The following is a 27,927-nucleotide window of genomic DNA, read 5'->3' as shown; positions in this document are numbered from 1 at the left end:
GTGAAGAAAACACACATTTGTATAAATTTATTGTGAACAAATTCTGTTATACATGTTTGGTATAAGGTAAATGATTAAAATTCATTTCTTTTTTTTTCCATCAATATGAACAAATGTGCTATCTCTGTAAAAACATAATTGTCACCATGACGAAATCAATCCCACTCTTCTGAGGTTCATTTTTAAATGAACATAAAAAAAAATAGCAAAAATTGTACATTAATTAAAAATGACATAAACAAATTGATACAAAATATGTATTCTGTTTTCCCTGCACTATGTTTAGTGTTTACAAGATTGCATGCATCACAGTTTCTTTATTTTGAGTTGCAAGTAAGCATGTTAACACTTAACAAGTACAATTGATACTGGGGTGCAGTGATGTGTTTCAATGGTATCTACACATCACTTGAACTTACATGTAAGCACACCTAAGTGAAACCCTAGTTTGTTTTCTTCTATTCTAAAATAAAGCTATGAAAACAGTAAAATTGTTTCATTCACTAGACCTGTATTTCATACATAATATCTATACAAAATATTCAGAGTGAGAAAATATCAAAATACTAGAAAAAAATATCTAACTTCAAAACAATAAGCAGTTATGATGAGAATAAAATCTACAAATGCCCTCTAAAGAATGCAGAAATGTTCTGATATTTTGTCACTTTTTTTGTTCTTTTCATCATAATAAATAACAAAAATATGATTTTAATACTTTTTAACATTTTTTTGTTGAACTACATAAATACTGTTTATCATGTACATGAACTAATAATGGTATACGAATTGCAGACAAAGACAGTAAAAACAACACGTTTATGAGAACAATATACAAAATGTACATTGAGCTTTTTTCAATGATTCTTACAAAGTACTTCCATTTTAAATAACAATATACATGTTCATGATCCTGTAAACTAACATTTTCTAGGATTTGTGCCACTTATTGAAAACTGGTTATAATTACTAAGTCAATTCTACAATCTCAATTTGAATTTCCAATTCACCTACTGTAGATTCAGAAATTATTGTGAGGTTTTATTAATGCGAATAATGCGACTGGTGAATATTGCAATAATAAGAACTTTCATTCTGATATCTGATACATGTACCTATATCTGTATGCAAAATTTCCTGAAATCACAATAATTAATCTCGCATTTTTGTCCATTTATCAAAAATCGCAATAATAAATGCATGCAATAATTTCTGAATTTACAGTATCAACCACATAAACCTGATCAAGACCAAATTTTCAGCTGCTTTGGTTCACTTATCACTTTAAGCTTTATATTACAAGGCAGCTGGGAATTTGGTTTCAACTCCGATAACATCCCTTCCAGGTCAACAAATTGGAATGTACACAATCTAATATTTGACAGTGTATATTAAATTGCAAAATAAAAGCAATGAACAGAGTCTGAAAATATTTTTATTTTCTACTGAGCAGAAAAAAAGCTCAACAAGCTTCAAGGTTCTTCATTTTCCTTAAGCTTGTTCTTATATCTTATATCTTTTCAACACTGCCATATATTGTGCATTTACCCAGTTTGAAACTGACTTATTATCATGATTTTTTACAACACCTGAGGTATTAGGAGTTAACTATACATAGATTTTTTGCTGCCATCGACGTAGGGTTTGATGAAATACAGATTTAATTTCACCTAAATTGTATTTGAATGATTGTTTTCATATATTTTGAGCAAACATTTTTGGGAAATTTATTTTCTCTTTTTTTCTATTTTTAGAAACATATATTATGACTAGCATTTTACCCCGTTCATCCACTATCAAATTTTCAAATTTAACTATCCTCAGCAGAAAAATATCAGAATCAATAGGTTTTTGTGATAGAGTCTACCTTTATGGTTTTTCTGCTGAGTATAAGCAAACTCTCAAATCATTACCTACTATTATGGATTAGAGTGTATGAAACTAGCAATCAAATTTCTCATTTCTACTATAATATCTAGACCTATTGAATGGCATTGTTTTGTTGTTGAAAATATAAATATTACCCAAATGTTTAATAAGCCAATAAATAATCCAATGTAGCTAAAATTTATCAAACAACATTAACAACAAAATCAAATGTTTATAAATATGATATCACAGCTGATTGTTGAAAGTGGACTTTGAAATAAAGTAAATCCACCGAAACACCCTCCTTATGAACTATACATGAAACCTTTACCAACCATTGACCTTCAGTATCATTGATCTAGTTTTTACCATTTTTTTTTTATTTTAGATTTTCAAATATACATTTAATATGATAAACAAAATTTTTTTAAGTACACAACCAATTGGAAATTTCTGCATACATCAGTTTTGAATGAGTATTGTTTTCATCCTACAGAAGTTTCCAACAACAAGAAGTAGTTATATATTCTTTGAAATTTTAAATGCCTATACCATATTTTAGAAAACAAATTCAAGGTTTTGTATTCAATATATTTACAAAATCTAAGGTTAAATTTGAATGGTTAGAAATTGGCCTTCACAGTGGGCAGGTGGAATGACAAAATCCACATTAATCGTATAAATCAATTTTGATGAAAATTTGTCATATTTCTTTAATGAAAATATTAACTTGATGTAGTAGAATTTTTTTAATATTTTTTATTACTTTTGTCCCAATCAATCTGTTTCGTTTACTTTACTTACCAAATAAGACCTCATGCTATTTCCAAGATGTTTACAATTATGGGGATAATGCATTGTGAAATTTAGAATTATCATTACACTTATTTTCAATAGCTGGAGTTTTCAATGTCTTTAATATTTAAGCTCCTGCACTTTGACATTTCCAGGATAAAACAAGTTAAACACCCTATACAGGCACTTCTAAAATAACAAAATGGCAGCCAGTATTGTAGTACAAAATTAGAGCATGCTAGCTTCAAGTAATATGAATCTAACTGAGGAGGTTCGCAGGGTAGAACTAAAATGGGGTTCAAAATAAACTATAGTTAGAATCAGGAGACCATTTTGTTTTCATATTGCTGCAATATCTATAAATACTATTATTATATGAACTAATCTGAACTGCAAATTGTGTTGGAAAGTATTACATAATTTCAATATCATCGCTCGTAGCTAATGTCATCATCCAAGAAACCAAATTTAATATTTTAGACAAGTCAATGGACCAGGCTGTTGCATGGAAATAGTTGGGACTGTGAAAATCAAACTTTACCAGCATTGAGATACTTAAGGGGCCTACCTCTGAAACAGTAATTTAGGCAACAGCAAAAACAGGGGAAAAATCAACATTTCATGGTACAGAGTAATGTTGCAAACTTATTATGTCCTTATCCAAAATGCAGAAAGTGTTTTTACTATTTTCAGACATTCTCTTGGAATGGTAATTGCAGCAAGTGACGATCAAGAATGACCTGCATTTCATTGGACATAAGGTTGCTGAATTATAAATTTTTACTTCAAAGCAAATTTTAGTTGTCATCTGAAAACTGTTTTTCCATTTTGAGATAATTAAAAGGGCATAACTCTGAAAATAAAAGTTTTGGCAATGATCAGTTAAAATTATACTTGATCCTGCTTGCATACAACTGTAGGTATCAACTTTGCAAAGTTATAAGGTCATACTATAAAGCAAACCTAAGCATTTAATGAGAAACAATTTGTACAATTTGCATATAGTTCAAGGGTTATAACTCTGGAATGATTATTGCTACAACAGAGAAATTAGAATTAAAGCCACATTTGGTTGTGGTAGTAAGGGAATACGATGTTGTAAGATCCTACTCCAAAGGGAAATTAGGTTATCATCCAGAAACATTTTGTTTCAGATGCACAGACAGACAAAGCAATGGCTATACCATTCCTAGAAATTTTTTCTCATTGCTACTAAAAAATGAAATTTGCATTTGTGTGGAAGTGAACCATGAATAAGCTTGTTTTCGAATTGAGTGATTTTTTTGAAAATAGACTTAATTATCTGATAATGGCAAAATGTTGTATATATTCTGCTACTGGCTAACAAACCATCATCTTGGGAAATTAATTTGTCGTTTTTCTATGCCATTTTTAATTTTGTATAAAATGAATGACTGCTGTTATACTTCATCAAAAACGCTTTCAATTAATCAAGATGACCTGCATTCTATATTGCAGCAAAATTGACTACAGTTATCATCATTAACTGTCTCAGACACTACAGCAAAATGCTGACTAAATTTTAAGACAATTCAATCACACCTCACATACTCACTTCCATACACACCTGAAAAAATATATCAGTGGAGCTATAAGTCTTTCTCAAATTTAAACAATTGCGATATGAAATAAATAAAATTAGCACTTGATAATAATGCCTGAAATGATTAAATAAGTACAAATTAACAAAATACCTAAATTAAACTCTGATCAAAAGTGAGGAGGACCTAAAGGGGGAGTTGGGGGACGGGTAGGTTGCTCTGATGGCAGTGGAGGCATAGCTTCATCTGAAAGAAAGTCAATATCAAACAAAGATTGCTGATATCCAAATTGAGACTGTAAATACTGGTTACCATACTGTTGTGCTGAACCATATGTTTGATATAATTGTGATTGTTGAAATGGTGGCGGTGGTGGTGGAGGAACATCTGGTGGCGGTGGTGGAGGTGGTGGCGGCTGTGTTGATAAAGGAGGAAGTGGTGGTTGAGGAAATGTTGGTGTTGTTGGAGTGCCAGGTAAACTGTTTGCTAGAATAGGATTTGTAGATTTGATTAAATCTATAACTTGGTTCATAGCTTGTATTTGGTCTAGCACTTCTTTTGTAGCCACCCCTTTTTTATCACCATTGACACTACCATCTACTGAAGCTGAATCAGACATTTCCATACTAACATTAGAATAGTTAGAAGATGATCGAGTCAATCCTTTAGAATCTACTTTAGAAATTTTAGTCTTGCTTTGGGAACTAGCATCAGAAGTAGGACTCATTTGTCTTTTGCGATTGCCTGAACTATGGGAGGATTCTTTCACACTTTTATGTGAATGTCCAGATTTTCCTGAGCTTTTTTCGTCACTAGAACCTCTGTCAGAATGACTTGATTTATGTTTTTTGGATTCAGACTCATTTTTGTGTTTATTTATAGCAGACATACTTATATGTAGTTTAAGTTCAGGTTTCCCATTGGTCCCAGTGTGGCTTTTTCGATGTTCTTTATCTGAATGTTTTGATTTATGAGACTTGTGTTCACTGTGAGATTTATGTTCACTATGCCTAGATTCTGTCAGCATTTTTGAAGAAATTTTTAAACTTGGCACTTTCTGTTCAGACTGATGAGAACTTTTGTGATGCTCCTTTGATATATTTTTAATTTTCATTTTCAAGGGAGAAGCAGCATCTCGAGAAACTGTTGGAGAAATACCAGTTTCTGTTTTGATACGTGGTGAAATACCAGTTTCTGTTCTAACATGAGGTGAAATACTTGACTCTACTTTTAATCTAGGTGATATGCCAGGGTCTGTCTTTATTCGAATTTTTGTTTCTGATCCAGGAACTATCTCAGCTTCTTGTTTAACAACTAAAGGTGATCCTCCTGGCTCAGTTTTAATTCGAATTTTACCAATCTCATTCACATGCGGTACTGCTCCAGATTCAGTTTTTATTCTAATTTTACCAATCTCATTGCTAGATACTTGAGAAGACGTAGCATTGTCATGATTTACAATATGTTTGCTTGATTCAGTGTCTGAGGCATGTTTATTTTCAGCATGTTTTGAATGAGAATGTCTTTCACCATGTTTCCTACTCTCATGTTTATGTGATTTACGATGTTTTTCACCATCAGGAGTATGTTTGTCACTATGTTTTTGCACATCAGGGGTATGTTTTTCCCTATGTTTATGCTTTTCCTCCAATTTATGAGTGTCTAACACATGTTTGTCACCTTTTTGTGCATCAACAGTATGTTTAACATCGAGAACATGTCTATCACTATGCTTTTGACTTTCCTGAGGTTTGTCATTCTGTTTCTGTATATGGTCAGTCCAATGTCGACCTGTTTGTTTTACATCAGGCTCTTGTTTACTTTCTTTGGTTTCCAATTTCTCATGTTTAACATTAGTCATTTGGTCATTAGATTTGTTCAATGCTAATAATCTCTCTTTTTCTTTTCTTTCTTTATACTCTTTGAAAGTTGTAATTGTTGTTGAGGCTGCAGCAGACTGTGCTGTCGCAGTGGGCTCTTCTGGCTCACTTTTGACTTCAGTTTGAGGTTCTGCCTTTAAAGTTGGGACTACTGTTGCTGAAAGACTTTTTGGTTTGCTATCTATAGCATTTTTGTTTGTGTTTTCCCCTGATACAGATTTGGTCGCATGATGTTCTGTTGATGATTTGTGATGGTCACTTTTCCGATCATGGTTTGATAATGTGTGATGGTGAGATGACGGGTGAGATTTTGAAGATGAGGTTGATCCCGATGTAGAAGTCTCCATTTTCACCTTTTTTTCTGGTGGAAGATTTAAATCTGCATCGTCCATTAGCTTTTCTCTTTCTTTTCCAGACTGAAATTGTAAAGTTAATCCAAGATATATACTGAAAAAAGGCAGATTCAATTCTCATCAGAAGAGAAAATTACTAATGATAGGTCATTGGTATGAAGAAAGTGCAGTGTAATAAATAATATTCTGAGAGTCCCTCACTAAATATTTGTCATGGTGAATAACATGTTTCTTTAAAATGTTAAGATAATTCTAGCAATGAACTACCACTAGTAACTACTTATTCAACACTGATGTCAGATATGTGGATAAAATTCAAAGACACACTTAATGTGAAAAGTTGATAATGGTGTTTCTTACGGCTGCTGATCTGAGCTGTACTATAAAAGAAGGTTGTAGTCTGTGTAAAAAACTATTGATATATCATCCTCACAAAATCTTAACCAAGATTAATATAATGTAAAAAGGCATTATAATGCAACTGTTTTTTAATAAATGATCTTTCTTTTAATTAGGAAATATAAAGTGTATTATGTTGTTATGTGTTATTATGGAGGACTGACCAAGCCTACACCCCTTACTACTTTTCTTGGAATAGGCCTTATACAATGTAGAAATTATTTTTCATCGTTTCAGTGTTTAAATTTTCAAACCAATTATCTCTTACTAAACCTACCCTCCACATGAGTATCTTTTTCTTTAATTTACTCGGACATTGGTCTAAAATGTTCAGAAATTCTTGAGTAAGCTCTGAAAAGAAAAATATTCAATATAAATTTCAATTACATGTTAAATTATTATCTGCATATGTATTAAAAGATAAAAGAAAACTGCTAAACTGAGCACTGACTTAACTTATAGATAATTATTTTTTAACACTCATATAAGAAAAATTGATAAATACACTAAGTGGGGGAAATGTTTTCACTATATAGAACACTAATTTTGTTGTCTCTTTGAAAAAAAAAACTTATTTGAATACCATATTTTACTGAATATAAGCACATGTCCTATTAAAGGCTGCCTTATTTATAGCAGAAAAAAATGCAATTGAATGTTTAACAGAACTGGCAGAAGTAAATAAAATCTACTGTTTTAGACAGTTTATTTTACAATTGATTTACATATTCCCTTGTTTTACATATAAAGTTATGAATTATGTTTGCAGAAATTAAATGCTGGCAATGTTTTTGATCAAACAAGCAATCGTCATCAGGTATTGCAGGTTCAGGGTTTGACACCAACACTAGTCCTGTTGTCGAGGCTAGTTAAAAGCATGAAGAACCAGTAAACATGTCTACCTCAGTAGTCCTTTGGGTTAGAAAAAGTTCATCTTTCAACCACCCTTCCCCACCCCAAATTGTATCCCGTTTAGTCAGCGAGATTTATTTCTTTACAGCGGAATTTCGACTGCGTGCAATGTTACTGTATGGTGAATCTTCCTCTTGCAGGAGCACTGCAGAACTGGTTCTGTGAATATCAATGGGTAGAAGTAAACCAGTATGCGGACATGAGTTTGAATCGAATAAGTTCACATTGTTCAAATTTCCAGACACCCCCGTAATCCAATTATCATGTCAGTGGCAATTAAGAAATTTATAAATTGTTAATTGGATGGAACACTGCCTAAAGAAATTATATTAATAGTTGATAATATTCATTTAAATTGCCTCTCATGGTTGAACAAGGCGAACATCATATGACAAAAGTTTCTTTTAAGTTGAAAATATTAAATAAATTGCTTCGCCGAGCGCAGCTGGATACGACCACAGTGGTCCAACCCTGAACGTTGGGGCAAAAATGGACACAAATTCGTGCTTGATACAGGTCAGAATTTGGATTGTAATTAAATATCGGACACATAATAGGTTTCTGACACAGAATAACTGTAGTCAAAGAACTTAGAATTAGTTATAGGATTTGAATTTTTATTCAAATTTTTGCTTTTGTGCAATACACTATGCTGTTGCAAATTGACCCCCCCCCCCCTTTTTCTTTTGCAAAAAAAAAAAATATATTTTAAGAAATTTTCTTTTTAAATTATGAAATCTGAAATGAGAAAATGTCTTTGGACGACGACAACGTGATACCAATATACGACCGCAAAAATTTATTTTTGCGGTCGTATAAAAATGTAAATTTGAGACAAAAAAAACTGTCAGAAGCTCTCAGAATGCAGGATTTTGCATCTAATTTTTCAAAATTTTCTTGCTTTGCGATCTGAGCCAAATTGGGACTACAACAAAACTGGAAGGAATAGTCGTTTTTTTTTACTAGTCCTATGGACTACTACCTGTTTTAAATAAATTTTTGCGGTCGTATAAAAATGTAAATTTGAGACAAAAAAAACTGTCAGAAGCTCTCAGAATGCAGGATTTTGCATCTAATTTTTCAAAATTTTCTTGCTTTGCGATCTGAGCCAAATTGGGACTACAACAAAACTGGAAGGAATAGTCGTTTTTTTTTACTAGTCCTATGGACTACTACCTGTTTTAAGTTACATGTAGTGTCAACCCCTGAGGTTGGGTGAAAATGGGAAAAATGCTAAAGATCAATAGTGAGTCATGCTTGCTGATGGGTGCAGTGCCTTTTGGGTAAGCAAGTAATTATGGAACATGCCTTTTGGGTAAGCCAGTTATTATGGAACATTGGTTGGCATTCTTGACTGTTGCAATACTTAATTTATTTGAAGGTCAATAAAGTCTGAAATTCATGTTGAAGTCAAATGAAACCTGTCAGATGCACATGTACTTCTTATAATTAATACAAATATGAAATATTGTTCACTTATTAAGCATAATTTTGGAGATACAGACCCAATCCAAAATTCCAACTGACCAACTGGGAACAGTAATAATGATAGGCATTGTCACATTTGTCATTTAAGGGCTATTCTAGAATTAAACACATGGGGGCATGGGAGGCACCTTTTTTATATAAGACCCTAAAAACCCATAATATGAATTTTTCATTACTTAAAATGAAAATTGTTAATTGATTGAAAGTCACTGGACCATGACCTAGGGACCAGGGCCTTAAAATAGTCGTCAAACTGATATGTACTGATAGTAATGCAACTTTATAGAAAATATCATTGATCTATCACAAGTAGTTCATATCAAACTAACTTAAGCAGAAAAACTTATCATTGAAAATTGCTAATTAATTGAAAGTCACTGAACCATGGCCTAGGGGCAGGGCCTTAAAATAGTCGTCAAACTGATATGTAATGATAGCAATGCAACTTCAAACAAAATATTATTGATCTATCACAAGTACTTCCTATCAAACTAACTTTAGCAGAAAACTTTACAATTGTTGACGCCGTCATCGTCGTTGCCGGAAAAGCAATCCCTATGTCTTGCTGGAGAGACAAAAACCATAAATATCTGAGTGATTACTGGTTGATATATATATATATATATATATATTCGATTCCTAGCATCACCGAAGAGACATTAATTGTCGAAATCCAGATATGGTGTACAAATTTTTGCACCTCATGTTTGCAGTTTATCATCTTTTCCACAAGTTTATTGTTTTCTGTTTGGTATTAAATTAATAATTCAGATCCATTTTGTTACATCTGGTGATCTATTTATTTGGCAATCGCCATGGCAGTCAGCAGTGTTTAAGAACATCCGTTGTTCGACCTACTAGTCAAATGCGTTTGGTTAAAATGTACTTTTTCACTTCTTTGGTCTTTTGGAAAATGTTGTTTGTAATGTATTTAGACCCCTCTGCCAAGAAATTTGTTTTGCATGCACACGTATAAAAATTGCAGTTTTTTACCAACGCAATCATAGGTTTAAACGTTGTTTTCAATTTAGACTTGTTTATATATATATATATATATTTTTGCACCTCATGTTTGAGTTTTACCATCTTCTCTGCAAGTTTATTGTTTTCTGTTTGGTATTAAATTAATAATTCAGATCCATTTTGTTACATCTGGTGATCCGTTTATTTGGCAATCGCCATGGCAGTCAGCAGTGTTTAAGAACATCCGTTGTTCGACCTGCTATTCAAATGCTTTTGGTTTAAATATACTTCGTCACTTTTTTGGTCTTTTGGAAAATGTTGTTTGTGCTGTATTTTCACCCCTTTACCAAAAATTTGTTTTGCATGCACATGTATAAAAACGTTGTTTTCAATTTAGACTTGTATATATATATATGTACAATATTATATAACAATGTTAGATCTGTAAATTTGCAGAAGCTAATTTTTTGTTCTTCCCTGGCCGGGATTCTAACTCATGCTACTGAGATATCGTGGCATATATATATAGCCTTTTCAATAACGATTTCCAACCAGTATATTGTGGTCCAACATAAAATAAATTGCTTCGCCGAGCCCAGCTGGATACGACCGCAGAGGTCCAACCCTGAACAGTTGGGGCAAAAATGGATGCAATATTCGCACTTGATACAGGTCTGAATTTGGATTGTAATTAAATATTTGACACATAAAAGGTTTCAGACACAGAATAACTGTAGTCAAAGAACTTAGAATTGGTTATATGATTTGAATTCATATTCAATTCTGCTTTTGTGCAATACACCTTGCTGTTGCGAATTGACCCCCCTCCCCCCACAAAAAAAAATTAAAAAATTTACCCCCCCTTTTTTTTTGCTTTTGTGCAATACACTATGCTGTTGCATATTAACCCCCCCCCCCCCCCCCCCCCCCCTATTTTGTTTTGCAACAAAATAATATTTGAAGAATTTTTCTTTTTAATTTCTGAAATCTGTAATTAGAAAAAATTACCCCCCACAAATTCTTTTTACCACACCCCCCCCTTTTCCCCAAAAAACATTCTTTCCCTCAAGATATGGTCATAATCTCAATTCAAATTTCAAATGAAGTTTGCAACCATAATTACCCATTTAAATTTACCATAGTGCTAACTTAATCTATTTTATAATATTTATGAACATGACTTTGATGTATTCAACTTAAAAAACTGTACAACTAAGAATCTTACAAAACAAACAAATTGCCATTCATAATTTGACATAAATCTACATTTGCCTTAGATGCTATAACATTTACACTGCAAAAGCAGAATAATTCTTTTACACTACCAACAAACTGAAACTTATACTGCCACTTTTTAAGACCTAAAAGACTTATGATAATTGAAACAATTATACACTTACACTTTCCATTAAGAGTTGAAAATTGAAAAAAATCTCCTCGCTATATATCAGATTTTAAATCCAATCACTTAGTCCAATACACTAATAATTAATTATACAGAATATGTTAATAGATGAAAGACTCGATGAAATATAAATTACCAGTATTAAACTACATTTCCATTATTGACATTGCACTCCGATGATGCAACTAAAAAACAGCACTTGAATGCACATTTTAGGCAAGCCTTAAACCACCTTAAACAGTAGTAAATTTTCTGATATAGGACTCACTATTCTAAATGCAATGCAACTTCAAACAAAATATTATTGATCTATCACAAGTACTTCCTATCAAACTAACTTAAGCAGAAAACTTTACAATTGTTGACGCCGTCATCGTCGTTGCCGGAAAAGCAATCCCTATGTCTTGCTGGGGAGACAAAAACCATAAATATCTGAGTGATTACTGGTTGATATATATATATATATATTCGATTCCTAGCATCACCGAAGAGACATTAATTGTCGAAATCCAGATATGGTGTACAAATTTTTGCACCTCATGTTTGCAGTTTATCATCTTTTCCACAAGTTTATTGTTTTCTGTTTGGTATTAAATTAATAATTCAGATCCATTTTGTTACATCTGGTGATCTATTTATTTGGCAATCGCCATGGCAGTCAGCAGTGTTTAAGAACATCCGTTGTTCGACCTACTAGTCAAATGCGTTTGGTTAAAATGTACTTTTTCACTTCTTTGGTCTTTTGGAAAATGTTGTTTGTAATGTATTTAGACCCCTCTGCCAAGAAATTTGTTTTGCATGCACACGTATAAAAATTGCAGTTTTTTACCAACGCAATCATAGGTTTAAACGTTGTTTTCAATTTAGACTTGTTTATATATATATATATATATTTTTGCACCTCATGTTTGAGTTTTACCATCTTCTCTGCAAGTTTATTGTTTTCTGTTTGGTATTAAATTAATAATTCAGATCCATTTTGTTACATCTGGTGATCCGTTTATTTGGCAATCGCCATGGCAGTCAGCAGTGTTTAAGAACATCCGTTGTTCGACCTGCTATTCAAATGCTTTTGGTTTAAATATACTTCGTCACTTTTTTGGTCTTTTGGAAAATGTTGTTTGTGCTGTATTTTCACCCCTTTACCAAAAATTTGTTTTGCATGCACATGTATAAAAACGTTGTTTTCAATTTAGACTTGTATATATATATATGTACAATATTATATAACAATGTTAGATCTGTAAATTTGCAGAAGCTAATTTTTTGTTCTTCCCTGGCCGGGATTCTAACTCATGCTACTGAGATATCGTGGCATATATATATAGCCTTTTCAATAACGATTTCCAACCAGTATATTGTGGTCCAACATAAAATAAATTGCTTCGCCGAGCCCAGCTGGATACGACCGCAGAGGTCCAACCCTGAACAGTTGGGGCAAAAATGGACGCAATATTCGCACTTGATACAGGTCTGAATTTGGATTGTAATTAAATATTTGACACATAAAAGGTTTCAGACACAGAATAACTGTAGTCAAAGAACTTAGAATTGGTTATATGATTTGAATTCATATTCAATTCTGCTTTTGTGCAATACACCTTGCTGTTGCGAATTGACCCCCCTCCCCCCACAAAAAAAAATTAAAAAATTTACCCCCCCTTTTTTTTTGCTTTTGTGCAATACACTATGCTGTTGCATATTAACCCCCCCCCCCCCCCCCCCCCCCCCCTATTTTGTTTTGCAACAAAATAATATTTGAAGAATTTTTCTTTTTAATTTCTGAAATCTGTAATTAGAAAAAATTACCCCCCACAAATTCTTTTTACCACACCCCCCCCTTTTCCCCAAAAAACATTCTTTCCCTCAAGATATGGTCATAATCTCAATTCAAATTTCAAATGAAGTTTGCAACCATAATTACCCATTTAAATTTACCATAGTGCTAACTTAATCTATTTTATAATATTTATGAACATGACTTTGATGTATTCAACTTAAAAAACTGTACAACTAAGAATCTTACAAAACAAACAAATTGCCATTCATAATTTGACATAAATCTACATTTGCCTTAGATGCTATAACATTTACACTGCAAAAGCAGAATAATTCTTTTACACTACCAACAAACTGAAACTTATACTGCCACTTTTTAAGACCTAAAAGACTTATGATAATTGAAACAATTATACACTTACACTTTCCATTAAGAGTTGAAAATTGAAAAAAATCTCCTCGCTATATATCAGATTTTAAATCCAATCACTTAGTCCAATACACTAATAATTAATTATACAGAATATGTTAATAGATGAAAGACTCGATGAAATATAAATTACCAGTATTAAACTACATTTCCATTATTGACATTGCACTCCGATGATGCAACTAAAAAACAGCACTTGAATGCACATTTTAGGCAAGCCTTAAACCACCTTAAACAGTAGTAAATTTTCTGATATAGGACTCACTATTCTAAATGCAATGCAACTTCAAACAAAATATTATTGATCTATCACAAGTACTTCCTATCAAACTAACTTAAGCAGAAAACTTTACAATTGTTGACGCCGTCATCGTCGTTGCCGGAAAAGCAATCCCTATGTCTTGCTGGGGAGACAAAAACCATAAATATCTGAGTGATTACTGGTTGATATATATATATATATATTCGATTCCTAGCATCACCGAAGAGACATTAATTGTCGAAATCCAGATATGGTGTACAAATTTTTGCACCTCATGTTTGCAGTTTATCATCTTTTCCACAAGTTTATTGTTTTCTGTTTGGTATTAAATTAATAATTCAGATCCATTTTGTTACATCTGGTGATCTATTTATTTGGCAATCGCCATGGCAGTCAGCAGTGTTTAAGAACATCCGTTGTTCGACCTACTAGTCAAATGCGTTTGGTTAAAATGTACTTTTTCACTTCTTTGGTCTTTTGGAAAATGTTGTTTGTAATGTATTTAGACCCCTCTGCCAAGAAATTTGTTTTGCATGCACACGTATAAAAATTGCAGTTTTTTACCAACGCAATCATAGGTTTAAACGTTGTTTTCAATTTAGACTTGTTTATATATATATATATATATTTTTGCACCTCATGTTTGAGTTTTACCATCTTCTCTGCAAGTTTATTGTTTTCTGTTTGGTATTAAATTAATAATTCAGATCCATTTTGTTACATCTGGTGATCCGTTTATTTGGCAATCGCCATGGCAGTCAGCAGTGTTTAAGAACATCCGTTGTTCGACCTGCTATTCAAATGCTTTTGGTTTAAATATACTTCGTCACTTTTTTGGTCTTTTGGAAAATGTTGTTTGTGCTGTATTTTCACCCCTTTACCAAAAATTTGTTTTGCATGCACATGTATAAAAACGTTGTTTTCAATTTAGACTTGTATATATATATATGTACAATATTATATAACAATGTTAGATCTGTAAATTTGCAGAAGCTAATTTTTTGTTCTTCCCTGGCCGGGATTCTAACTCATGCTACTGAGATATCGTGGCATATATATATAGCCTTTTCAATAACGATTTCCAACCAGTATATTGTGGTCCAACATAAAATAAATTGCTTCGCCGAGCCCAGCTGGATACGACCGCAGAGGTCCAACCCTGAACAGTTGGGGCAAAAATGGACGCAATATTCGCACTTGATACAGGTCTGAATTTGGATTGTAATTAAATATTTGACACATAAAAGGTTTCAGACACAGAATAACTGTAGTCAAAGAACTTAGAATTGGTTATATGATTTGAATTCATATTCAATTCTGCTTTTGTGCAATACACCTTGCTGTTGCGAATTGACCCCCCTCCCCCCACAAAAAAAAATTAAAAAATTTACCCCCCCTTTTTTTTTGCTTTTGTGCAATACACTATGTTGTTGCATATTAACCCCCCCCCCCCCCCCCCCCCCTATTTTGTTTTGCAAAAAAATAATATTTGAAGAATTTTTCTTTTTAATTTCTGAAATCTGTAATTAGAAAAAATTACCCCCCACAAATTCTTTTTACCACAAACCCCCCCCCCCCCCTTTTCCCCAAAAAACATTCTTTCCCTCAAGATATGGTCATAATCTCAATTCAAATTTCAAATGAAGTTTGCAACCATAATTACCCATTTAAATTTACCATAGTGCTAACTTAATCTATTTTATAATAGAATTTAAAATATGGTGTCAAATCTTTCATATGGATTTTTTTGTAAAAAAAAAATGATGCAACATTTGCAGATATTTTTACTGGTCTTCCTTTATAAATATGCATTTCTGTAAACATAATTTAAAAGCAGTGTAAGGGAGGTAATCAAAAGGTTGTATTTGGATTACCTCAATTACACTGCTTTTAAATTGTCTTAATTGTTCATTACCATTACTTTATACATGATTTAAAAGTAGTGTAAGGGAAGTAATTCAAATGATGTATTTGAATTACCTCCCTTACACTGCATTAAATTATGTTTTGTACTAAAGTATTTGTCCATTAACCAGGACACCCGTTTTTCCCCCTTTTTTGCCCCTAATTTCTGAACGGTTTGAGCCATAACCCCCAAAGCAAATCCTAACCATCCCTTTGAGGTATGGAAACTTGTGGTATAATTTCAGAGAGATCCATACATGGTTCCACAAGTAATTGTCTGGAAACTAGAAAAATGCTTATATGGGCCCCTTTTTGGCCCCTAATTCCTAAACTGTTAGGACTATAACCCCATAAAATCAATCCCAACCTTCCTTTTGTGGTTATTAACTTTGTGTTTAAATTTCATAAATTTCTATTCACATTTACTAAAGTAATTGTCCGGAAACCAAATGTCTTCAGACAACGATGATACCAATATACGACCGCAAAATTTTTTGCGGTCGTATAAAAACTGTCTCACAATAAATACCATCACTCTATAGAAACAAATCTAAGCTTATTGAACAAAGATAGAACTCCCAATTTAGTGGACTTTTTTCACAGCTTAAGGGCAACTGCAATTTTGGACACTGACCTGTAACTTACCTATAAAGGTACTACTTTACTTATGTTTAAATCAGAAAAGATTTAGACAACAGATTTAATGTGGTGTATCTTACACACCTTCCAATAATTCTGTTGTCACTGATGGATCACTGTACCAAAACCATTCTTTACCCTCATATGAACTTGGAATCTGTGAATAAATCAAATCAATTTTTATTGTTTAAAGTATCAAAGAATTATATAGACAAATTTACTTGTATATGCATGTACTGTAAATATACACTTCTCATAAGTATATTGAGTGTTTATCCATCATAACTGTGCACTTTTTTTGTCATACTTGTCTAATTCAAAAGAAAGATTTAATATAAGCCTGTTTTAACTAAGATGGCCAAGATGGCAATGTTAAGCCTTTTTAATCAATAACCTTTGCCATCATTATTTACTTTTTCCTTCCAGATCTATAAGTCATAATTTTTATTTGCAACTACATGCAGTTTGAAATGTCAAAGGCATCTATTATCTTAATTGCTTAAAACTTGACTCTGTCAATCTTGGGATCAAATATAACCTTACCAATTTTCCTCAAGTAACAAAGGGCCATAACTTTTGAATGGGAAATATTCTTAATGTAAAACTAAACAATATGTTTATTTATAAGGTCCATGAAACTGTCAAAATTTCAGATAATATGATTTGTGTGAATGTAGCGTGATAAGAATCTGTCAAGGAATTCCTATCAAACCAGTGCTAGGGGCTGTCTTGAACTTGAGATAAAGTGTTAGCTTTTACTGGTGTAGAAGGCCTCATTGTAGCATTAAAATATTATCAAAAGCCTCGTTTTTAACTTTTGGTTTTGTCAAGCATGTCATGAACACATAATTATTTTATATCATGATTTAATACAATATTTTCTTTCTTTTCCTTTATCATATCTATTACTAAAATGAACACCATGTAACTCACCTCCCATTTTGACCATTTACAGGCAAGATGAACACATACACAGGCTACAATAGTAGGCTTATATTGAAGACACATGGCGGTCAGATGGAGGCTGAAATTATTTTTACCATTCAATATTCTTAGCATGGATGAGCAAACATGAATACTGTGGATTCTTTTATTTTTGTGGGTTAAAAAGTTGTGAATGGAGAAAAATAAGTTTTTTTAAGGGTACAGTATTTGATTTAGGGTTTAACAATTTTTGCATACAAGCGTTGGATAACTTGCATTTTGTGGAAAACATAAATTTGTGAATATTTTTAACCAACAACTTCTACGAAAATAAGTGTCCCATCGATAATAATGAATCCACAGTTATGTACAAGTATGTGATTTTTGTGCATTAACTATCAACACTCTTACAGACTTATCTGAAACAGAAAGATTTGATCTACGCCATATATATTAGTGGTAATTCAACGGAATAGATGCAAAGGCACTTGCAATCATTAAATCTACGACTTAACATTGTAGTTCATATACAATATTTTAATGTAGTATCCACTGTAAAGTGTGCACATATAAAGTGTCTTATTTCCTGTATTCCATGCATTGCAATATTTCTTTAAAATCAGTTAGTTTCCCAAGAGTGAATCTGATTTTTTATCAATTTTCAAAAGTTTTGCTTATATTAAGAGCATTTTGTTCAAATTGATTAATATTGAAGAAATATTTGTTCTACATCTAGGTTCATACAATACAATAGTTTGCTGAGGACAGTATTTCCCATTATCTGTGCATTAAGGATGTGCGCTCCTCTTTTTAAACTTTTGCCAGATATTTGGAATCCTCTGGTTTTATTCATGTAGAACCATTAAAGATTTTGCCTGCTAACCCCTACTTTTCTTTTCATAATTTTATTACATCTAGTTTAAAAAGCCATTTTGAAAATCTTATAAAATCCTTATTTTTTCATAGTTTTTGAAAGAAAAAGGTGCCAATGTTAAATGTTTAAAAAAAATCTCGAGAGAATCATTTCCAGCCAAATTTTCAATAGCTTATTTCTCGAAAACAAGCTCACAGACCCTTCATTTTTTCTGCTTTTTTAGTTCCTGTATTTATATACTATCAATCTATAACAGTCTTTTAAAGAGCTTGTTATTTTGAAACAGAGTAGCAAACATCCTTAACCTGATAATATCAATGTTTCGGCTTAAACACATATTCAACTTTTTTATCAAGTTTTTTTATCCCATATATATATGCACAATGAAATCTCACCTGTTTGTTGCCAGGAAATATGAGGTCTGTGCAAGATCTTTGGTAGCTATAAAATAGAAATTTATAATACCAAGGCTAGGTAAAGTCTTAACAAACACAATCTACAAGTTTATATTGCTTGGTAACTTTGAACTGTACTTGTTGGGCGGTAGTCCTGGAATGTTAAACATATGTACTATTATCTTCAGGTGCCAACAATGCTTTTTACAGTCAATTTCTTAATACATAGAGAGTAAGGGTTTGGTTGGCTTGCTTGCCTTGCTTGCTTTGTTTGTATTAATGTTTGCTCAAGCATTGTAATTAAGATTGACATCTGCAAACAATATAAGTAGGAGGAGTTAAACCTGAATATAGGTAAATTTGATTATTTGATAGTGTCCAATCAAAATTAAGTATGAAGTATACAAGTTTAACTCTGCCTTTATATATTGTTTTCAGATATCAATCTTAATTACAATGCTTGAGCAAACAAGGCAAGCAAGCCAACCAAACCTTTAAGTCATTCTGATAAAGCTGCTTCACTTACACTCTTTAAAGGTAAATATACATTGGGTTGAAGATAAAAAGTACAGTAAACTCAGTCATTTCTTTACTATAGGCGCCAAAGTCTGATAAGAAGTTCCTTACACTGGGTGTAAATTTGAAGACCATCATATTGAAAAGAATCCTTAAATGTGTCTATGTTCAGGATAATGAAGGGGCATACATCAGGAACTCCAAATAAGAAATATATGAAAAGGGAATGAAAATAACACATAGTGCGTCCAAATCGCTTTTCTGGATTTACCTACATCAAGAATGCTCAAACTCAAATATTTAAAAGTCAAAGAAGTATGAATGATTGAATACTTAAATTGTATCTCCCTTCAATGATTAGATGCCATGATTGCTACAGATTTGACCATATTGAATTCATATGTAAACTATCTGATGACTTGCAGTATTTTTTTCCCTTTTTTAAGGATGTTCATTAAAAATTAGACCATTGACCACTTACTTATTTCAAAATTGTTTCAGAGGCCTTTTTAATGTAAGTTAAGACTGATATAACAACTTAAAATGTTGACTTTCTTGTCCTGTTGTCTTCAATTCAATGCAATCAAATAGTGAAAGATTTTGTAGTTTGCTTTATCTTACCTTTTACAAGCTGACATGTTTTCACTACATTGGTGTGTGGATGGTCTACTGTCAGATCAAAACCTATTTAAAAGATTACAGAACATGATTAAATGCAAAAATCCTTGTAAGGAAACAATATAAATCTCATTCAAAATGTGTTCTGTAAATAACTCTTCCAGGTATGGTAAGCACAAAAGCTTTGATCTAAAATTGAAAAGAACTAAACCAGAGGATCAAATAGGTTCTACTGCCCACTTAGTATTTATGTCCAGTCTCAAGAATGGGCACTCTATAGTATAAAACCAGGTCAGCTTTTTAAAGTTTGGTAGCAAGTTTTTAGAATGTTTTTGTTGACTGTTTTTTAATATGAAGAGTGACCTTTTTTTTTTTTATTAAAGACAGATTTTCTTCTGAACATTTGTTTTATCCATATTTTAAATACAAAATAATTGGTAAAATCTATGATATTGTGCGATTTAAACCATATTCAAGCATTTACTTAACAATTCATTTTAATGTTCAGAAATGCAGTATAATGTTGTTTTTAACAGTCACACAAATCTGTACAACTGACTGACTTTTGAGAGAAGACTAAGACGTTGGAGTGAGATTAAATTAAACTGAAAGATGACACAACTTCTAATGCTCAATTACAAAGTATAGCTTTCTGTTACCCTCCTTTGCTGGAACCATCATATTATATTCATAATACTTACCAAGAGTTTGCAATAGAATGCTTTCATTGATCACAAGTTGATGAGCTTCATTTAAATATTCCTGAAAATACATTTTACATATAAGAGTTTTAGTTAATTAATGAAGTTCTATACAATGTTGGTGCATTCTGCTACAAAATTCAAAATATGAAATGTGAAATTGAATGCAGTTTTTTTTTAAATTATATGTGATGCAAGCAAGTGACATTCACATTTTGCATGGAAGGTGTCAGAAAGCACAATTTTTGTTAAAATCACTAGGTTACATTTTGTATAAATTTTCACAAATCAATTTACTTCAATTCTTATATATAAGGATCTAAAAAAATATGTTATCACAGCTCTTTTCATAATGCTAGCAAGGCAAAGATTTGTTTGGCTTGCTTGCTTTGTATGTATCAATGTTTGCTCAAGCATTGTAATTAAGACTGACATAGTTTAGTCAAACTTTTTAGTGGACATTTGTTCTTTTTAGTGGACAAAGGTTGATCTTAAAATTGTTTTATACTTTTAAATAATTTTTAATTTTGAAAAATTATCTTTAAATTGTGTATGCATTTAATGTGCATGAGGTTAAAATGTCTCATGTCTTTTAATGCACGAATCTAATATATTCTTATGCTGCTTTTATCTGGTGTATAATATCTTATGCATAATATTAGATTGTGAAACTGTAATAAAATATTAACTTACTTACACATGTACTTACTTACTCTATATCATAGGATAATAATTCATTGTCACATATTTCTATAAATTATCTATATTTTAGTCTTATATACATGATTTTTTTATTGGTTGTTATTGTCTTTGAACTAGCTGTCATGATCAGTAACTGTAAGTACTCTCAGATCTGTACTGAAGTGTCTTTTTAGTTTTGAGGGATGTATAAAAGAGGGACGAAAGATACCAGAGGGACAGTCAAACTCATAGATCGAAAACAAACTGACAACGCCATGGCCAAAAATAAAAAGACAAGCAGAAAAATAATAGTACAGATGACACAACATAGAAAACTAAAGACTAAGCAGCACGAACCCCACCAAAAACTGGGGGTGATCTCAGGTGCTCCTGAAGGGTAAGCAGATCCTGCTCCACATGTGGCTCCCGTCGTGTTGCTTATGTTATTACAAATCCGGTAAATAGTCTAATTCGTTAGGTCACATTACTGCCACGTCCAGGCAGTATTTTTGTTACATGTTTTCCTGCTTTGTATCGATCTGATGAGTTAAGCCCTTTTCAACTGATTTTTATAATTTGTTCTTATGTTTTACTGTTACACCACTGACCAAGGTTAGCGCCTTCAAACATGCGTAACTCCGCCACATTCTCTATGTGCCTGTCCTCTGTAAGAAGTCTGTTGTTCAGTTGGTTCATGTTTGTCAAATTTGTTTTTTCATGAATTGTTTTGTAGTAAATTAGGCCGCTAGTTTTTTTCAATTGAATTGTTTCCTCTTTTATTATGTCGGGGCCTTTTATAGCCAACTATAAGGTATGGGTTTTTCTCATTGTTGAAGGACATACGGTTGTCTATAGTTGCTTACATTCACTTCATTTTAACTTTTTTTGTTGAACAGTTTTATATCGGGTTTAAAAAGAAAAGGAAGTACAGTATTCTCCCCAGATATTTTATTTAGCATCCTGGTAAACAGGGGAAATTGAAATACCTTCTTGTTTCTAAAAATTATAGCATCACATCCATAACATAATCTATAAGAAAACCACTTCAGATAGCATTACATTTAAGAAATATAGCATCACATTACCATGATGATAAAAGGACCTGGGGAGAACACTGAAGTATATAAACAATAACCCAAAACTACTTGTATATGAAAAGCATTCAGACTACTTACTTCACTTTTAGTGTCTGGAGTTTCTTTATTCTGACAAATATTTGACACTTTGACAACATGCTCTAATTTTCGAGGTTGTTCTTCTACTTTAGCAGCTAAAAACAAACATGCTGCTGCCATTGCCTACAAGACAAATATATATGAATAACAAAAGTATAAATGGTGACATGTTCAATGTAAATACTAATCTTATAAATGTAGTTTTAAAAGAAAAACATCAAGTTTTCATGTCTATCACACATTTAAATAAAATTTAAACAGTATTGTTGAGATCATTTGGATAGAAAGCCTAATAAAAACATGATATAGTGTGAGCTACTGCTCAGTAGTTTGTACTGCTGCTTTTGCTTTGGAGTGAGAGGAATGATGTGTCTTGTTTTTGTTATTGAGTGTATTTGGCATTGATGGCAGATCTTTAAAAAACTTTGCCTGATTCAAGGCAATTAAAGCTTGACATATTATATAGACACTTGTCTTTTTGTATAAGACCACATGTTGACCTCAAAGACACCTTATCGTTTTTATATAGAGACCTATACCGAATTCATATTATACGATATATATCGCCCATAAAATTTTTCCATAAAAATGTAAATTATATACTTACATTGCGATGGAACTTTTGAAATGAGTGGAACATATAAAATCTGTGCATGTAAACAATGGCTGTGTTGATACATAGCTGAGTACTGAAATCAATGTTAAGGAAAACTGTTCATCTACATTAAGAAACTTTCTAGTGCCTGTACACAGCAAAAGAGACAAGCACTCTCCCACTGTTTATCTTTAAAATTACAACTTGATATACATTCACCAGTGTTATTATTACTACATACTACAGTCATGAAAGTTGTTCCTTAAAAAAGTTTGGTTTCACCCACCTTGCATCAGGTTATTAACAATAAATCAGAAACAAATGTATTTTTAGGTCAAAATAATTCATAAATTATATATCTTTTTAAGGAAGCCGATCTGCAAGTAAGAGTATTATCATTAGATGTCATCACATCAAAGCTATGTCAACTCAAGAAAGACAATACATGACACAATTACTGTTAATGGTTTATTTTTGCTTCTCCATTTTTTTTTACTTTTATTATTATTATTTGATTTGAATTTAGTAACATATATATCATTGTATATACAGTGTTTAATTATTTACACTATATATAAATTATCATAAAATAAAATATATAATTAGTTTACACACATATAAAACATATTGATCACTTTTGATTTCACAGATCATTTATAGAGTTAAAATTTAATTAAGAGTCCAGATTCTTTACAGTACAGTTCAAGGAAATTATTAACTAGTGGCATTTTACATATGTTTAAGATTTCCGTACCCAACTGTTGACATTGAGTAGTTGATTGTCATAGTTCTCGGGTGCAAGAACTAATAGACTTAACTGATTTATTTTTCTAAACATGACAATTTAAGAAGAATTTTATTTGCTACATGTATGAACAAAATTTCACATTCTAACCTAAACTATCAATTCACATAATGAATTTCATGAAATTTGAGTTTACTTTACGTTTTTTTTTTTAACTTAAAACGACATCCATTATAAATATTTGTTGTTGTGTATTGCCAAGTTACCACATGTTTTCATCATGTTCATTGGTCGTGTTAAAATAGATTTTACTATTGACCAATGAGAAAAATTCGATATGTAATTCTTCAATTAATCAGGAAAACCATGGGAAAAAACGTTTCATATTTATATTTCGATCTAAATTCCAACCCTGAAACACTGATGATAATCTATGCAATTACGCTAGCTGATAAGGCAAATACAGATACAGGATAGACAGGGAGTTGATCAATAATTGCATAATTTGGTGTAATATTGATTTTCAACATAGCTGTGATCTTTAACTTGACAAAAGTTATCATCATATCAAAATAAACTCACTGTGGGATTATCTTACAAGACACTTTGTGCCAATGTTGTGGGGACAACAAAAATATTAGGAAGGGGCTGCAACCCCAGCATCATATCAGCCTAAGGAGAACACTTATATATGTCCTATCCAAGAATCTTTACTTTTGTAAATTTTTCTACTTCAGAAAAATAAAACAATCAAAGAAGGATAGTTCCAGAAAAAAGACCAGATCCAAATAATTAATTAAAATGACCCATTGCATTGGGTAGTATATTTATCAGTTGAATAGAAAGACATATCAGCTCTGTCTCTATCTTTAAAAGGACAATGAAGGACTGGCACTTTTAAAGCCAACTAGTTAGAGGTATTTGTATATCCATTCAATGCATAAATACCTAAATTCAGATGATAATAATCAGTTGTTAATAGGCGTTCTATTTTGAAACAATTCAGTTTTACCGAAATACCGCAAAAAAATTACCATGAACAACTGTGTACCACAAGAAGAAAAAAAAAGTATAGAGAGACAAGTTGTGTCACTGTTGACCGTAGGATCCGTTTTTGAATCAAATTGGCTGCTTTTGAACTAAGCATATGTGATTTTATGTTTTCCTTCATATAATGATCAGGACCATGCAAGACCCACCTGGGTAGTCAAGGTTCTTTATAATTACAAATATATAACTTATTATATACACCCACCAAGAACATGAATTGGGCATTTAAATATATTGTTTGTGCATACTTATAATCTCACTGTTGCCCCTTGTGGGCCCATTAATTTGAAACAAAGTATATTCTATTCTATATAATATTGGAATAAAGTATTTAATTTGGGTCGAATAGTAGAGTGATTTTCAAGCATCTTTACTATATGAAGATCAGAAATAGTTCAAATTCAATTGCATATATTTGTTAGGTTAAAAATCAATGGTAAATGAATCAGTTCAAAGTAATCTTGACACTACTGTTTATTTTCTGAACTACTGTTAGGATGTATTCGTTAAATGAAGACCAAAGCCATTTCTATTCATAAATATTTTCAAATAATAGACCAAGCAAAAATAATATAAGATTATATAAACTATTGACTCGAAAACTGGGGTTTCAATGCAAAACTATTAACTTTCATAAACAAACACATGTGCTAAGGAGTCACATGGTTGGAAACACGTGACTTCATTTTCAGAAAATGGTCGGGCATGAGACGAGTTTCAGACCAAATGGTAAGGACTTCTTCATAGCTTGATATTTTCTTTTATTTTTATTAAAATTATTCGATTTAAGCTCAGTGTGATCATCCGTTTGGGAAAACGTGACGACGGTAGTGAAATATTAAGTCGAACTTCGCGTCTCGATGTTTGCAGTGTGCCCCCTTCCCTCAAACAGGATACACTTGGAGCCGTTGTCCCATATCCTGGATAAGGTTGGCAGCTTGTTGCCTATAAATAAGTTCTTTGTCGTTTTCTATCCCACTCTTTCGGCTGGGGGTATTCAAAAGTTGTTCTTTTGTGAATATCCATCGCTCCCCCGCCATTTACACAACTCCGAGGAAAATGGATAGGACGCATGCTCGCCTCAGATTCATAGGACTGGACTGAATATATAAATAAAACCAATTAGTTCAAAATCAATTGCATATTTTTGTGTTGTCACCTGAGCAATGTGAAGATTTAAATTAACATTCTTTTATTTTTGCAGAAATTTTCTTATTATTATTTTAATGACTCGCAGCTTGAATAATAAATTGTGATGTAAACATTTTACCAATTCATATCAATACACCAACAGGAAAGGTGCCGTATATCAAAGCTTCCAAATACCTCGCATTTCAGGTAAAATTGAATAGAAATGCATGGAAAATATATTTCATTTATTTACCCTACAACTATTTATCCAGGAAGACGCATGTTTAATTTACGTATATGACAGTTGCAGATAGAACGGGAGTCAAAATGTAAAATATAAGATTTGACCGATTTACATATTATATTATCCGACACCTACGCTAATAAAAAACAGCACATTTGAAACACAAGGTTTAAAGCACATTACAACTTAAAAATCTCTTAAATTTTGTGAGCCTAAGATTATAAAGGTTAACTTCGTTATTAATTTGGAAATTTGTAAAAATTCCCCAATTCATCCATTTGAGAAAAAGTAGGTTACTGGTACCACATTCTTGCATATATTTAAAAATGTATCCTTATGCTATTCTTAGGATTTTTATGCCCCCATCGTAGCGGGGATATTAAGTTTTACCCTTGTCCGTCTGTACGTCTGTCCGTCCATACATCCCTACGTCCCAAAGTTGGTTTCGGTTCTCTAACTTTAGTTTGCCTCAACCAAATGTTATGAAACTTATACACAATGCTTATTACCACAAAACACAGATCAAGTTTGAATTTTGGTGGCCTCACTTTAACCGTTCTAGAGTTATGCCCCTTTAAAAATGGAAAAATTGCTGAATTTTTCGTTTCCGTTCTCTAACTTTAGTTTGCCTCAACCCAATGTTATGAAACTTATGCACAATGCCAATTACCACAAAACACAGATCATGTTTGGATTTTGGTGGCGTGACTTTTACTGTTCTAGAGTTATGCCCATTTACAAATGGAAAAATTGCTGAAACTTTTGTTTCCATTCTTTTAACTTAAGTTTGCCTCAACTAAATGTTATGAAACCTATAAACAATGCTTATTACCACAAAACTCAGATCAAGTACAAATTTGGGTAGCGTCAATTTTACATATCTTGAGTTATGACCCTTTATAACGTTATATATAAGCGAGGGCATCATCTGTGTCCCATGGACACATTCCCCATTTATTTGGGTAATTTTAACCTAGACTTCCCACTTTTTTTACCCCCTATATCGCACATCCCAAAAGAGTGTCATTCCCCTCACTTTTTGATTGTCACAGATCACCCCATTCAAAGCAGCCCAATATAGAAATGATTTATTTATATTTTAGAACATGACAGTTGAGCAAATTTTTGAATCAAAAATTCACATTCTAACCCTAAATATCGCTTCACATTATCTTTTCCCTTGTACTGTTATATTTGATAATTCGGTACTTAATAGATAGATGATTAATATAAAAATAAGAAGATGTGGTAGGATTGCTGATGAGCATTGATGAGACAAATAAATGACGTAGAAGGTAAGCAACTATAGGTCACCTTACTGGCTTCAACAATGATCAAAACCCATATCGCATAGAAAGTCATTTAAAGCCCCAAAATGACAAATGTAAATTCAAACAAGAAAACAAGAAAAAAACAACTTTTTGATTTGTACAACAAAAAAAGAAAAACAAATATGATATACAGCAATAAACGACAACCACTGAAATAGACACATACAGAATGTGGCTGGGTTAAACATTTTTCAGGCACCAAACCCTCTCCTAACCGGGGACAGTGTTGTAACAGCACAACATATGAACAAACTATAAAAATCGGTTGTAAAGGGCTTAACTCATCATATCAATACAAAGTACAAA

At 32.1% G+C, this 27,927-nt stretch overlaps 2 protein-coding genes across 3 annotated transcripts in view; one reads left to right on the top strand and one right to left on the bottom strand.

Moving 5' to 3' along the window:
* Positions 1-12: 12 nt before the first annotated feature.
* LOC127730104 (cyclin-T1-like) lies at positions 13-25,991 on the bottom strand. The gene is made up of 10 exons (XM_052238217.1): positions 25,813-25,991; positions 23,133-23,214; positions 22,526-22,648; positions 20,670-20,730; positions 19,972-20,034; positions 18,835-18,880; positions 17,575-17,665; positions 16,726-16,798; positions 7,136-7,209; positions 13-6,522 (listed from the first exon to the last, which is right to left on the bottom strand). The coding sequence occupies exons 1-10, from the start codon at positions 25,953-25,955 to the stop codon at positions 4,396-4,398; spliced, it is 2,883 nt and encodes a 960-aa protein (XP_052094177.1). The 5' UTR covers positions 25,956-25,991; the 3' UTR covers positions 13-4,395.
* LOC127730111 (KAT8 regulatory NSL complex subunit 2-like) overlaps positions 25,580-27,927 on the top strand; it is a 24,631-nt gene continuing 22,283 nt past the window's right edge. Inside the window, exon 1 of one of the 2 annotated variants that reach the window (XM_052238238.1) lies at positions 25,580-25,644. The gene's annotated coding sequence lies outside the window, so the exon portion shown is untranslated. Of the gene's footprint in view, positions 25,645-26,134; positions 26,254-27,927 lie in introns of those variants that run through there. The other variant, XM_052238237.1, reaches the window with a different exon arrangement.

The sequence above is a fragment of the Mytilus californianus genome, unplaced genomic scaffold, assembly GCF_021869535.1.
Source record: "Mytilus californianus isolate M0D057914Y unplaced genomic scaffold, xbMytCali1.0.p SCAF_2, whole genome shotgun sequence".
Taxonomy (NCBI): domain Eukaryota; kingdom Metazoa; phylum Mollusca; class Bivalvia; order Mytilida; family Mytilidae; genus Mytilus; species Mytilus californianus.
Note: the sequence above shows the minus strand (reverse complement) of the source record. Positions and strands in the feature narration are given on the sequence as shown.

Excerpts from the sequence above, each read along its gene's own strand:
- LOC127730104 (XM_052238217.1), bottom strand. The coding sequence starts at position 25,955 with ATGGCGGGGGAGCGATGGATATTCACAAAAGAACAACTTTTGAATACC. Across the intron at positions 20,731-22,525 it reads CTCCAGACACTAAAAGTGAA|GAATATTTAAATGAAGCTCA; the intron begins GTAAGTAGTCTG and ends ATGTATTTTCAG. Across the intron at positions 16,799-17,574 it reads GTAAATGGTCAAAATGGGAG|ATTCCAAGTTCATATGAGGG; the intron begins GTGAGTTACATG and ends ATTTATTCACAG.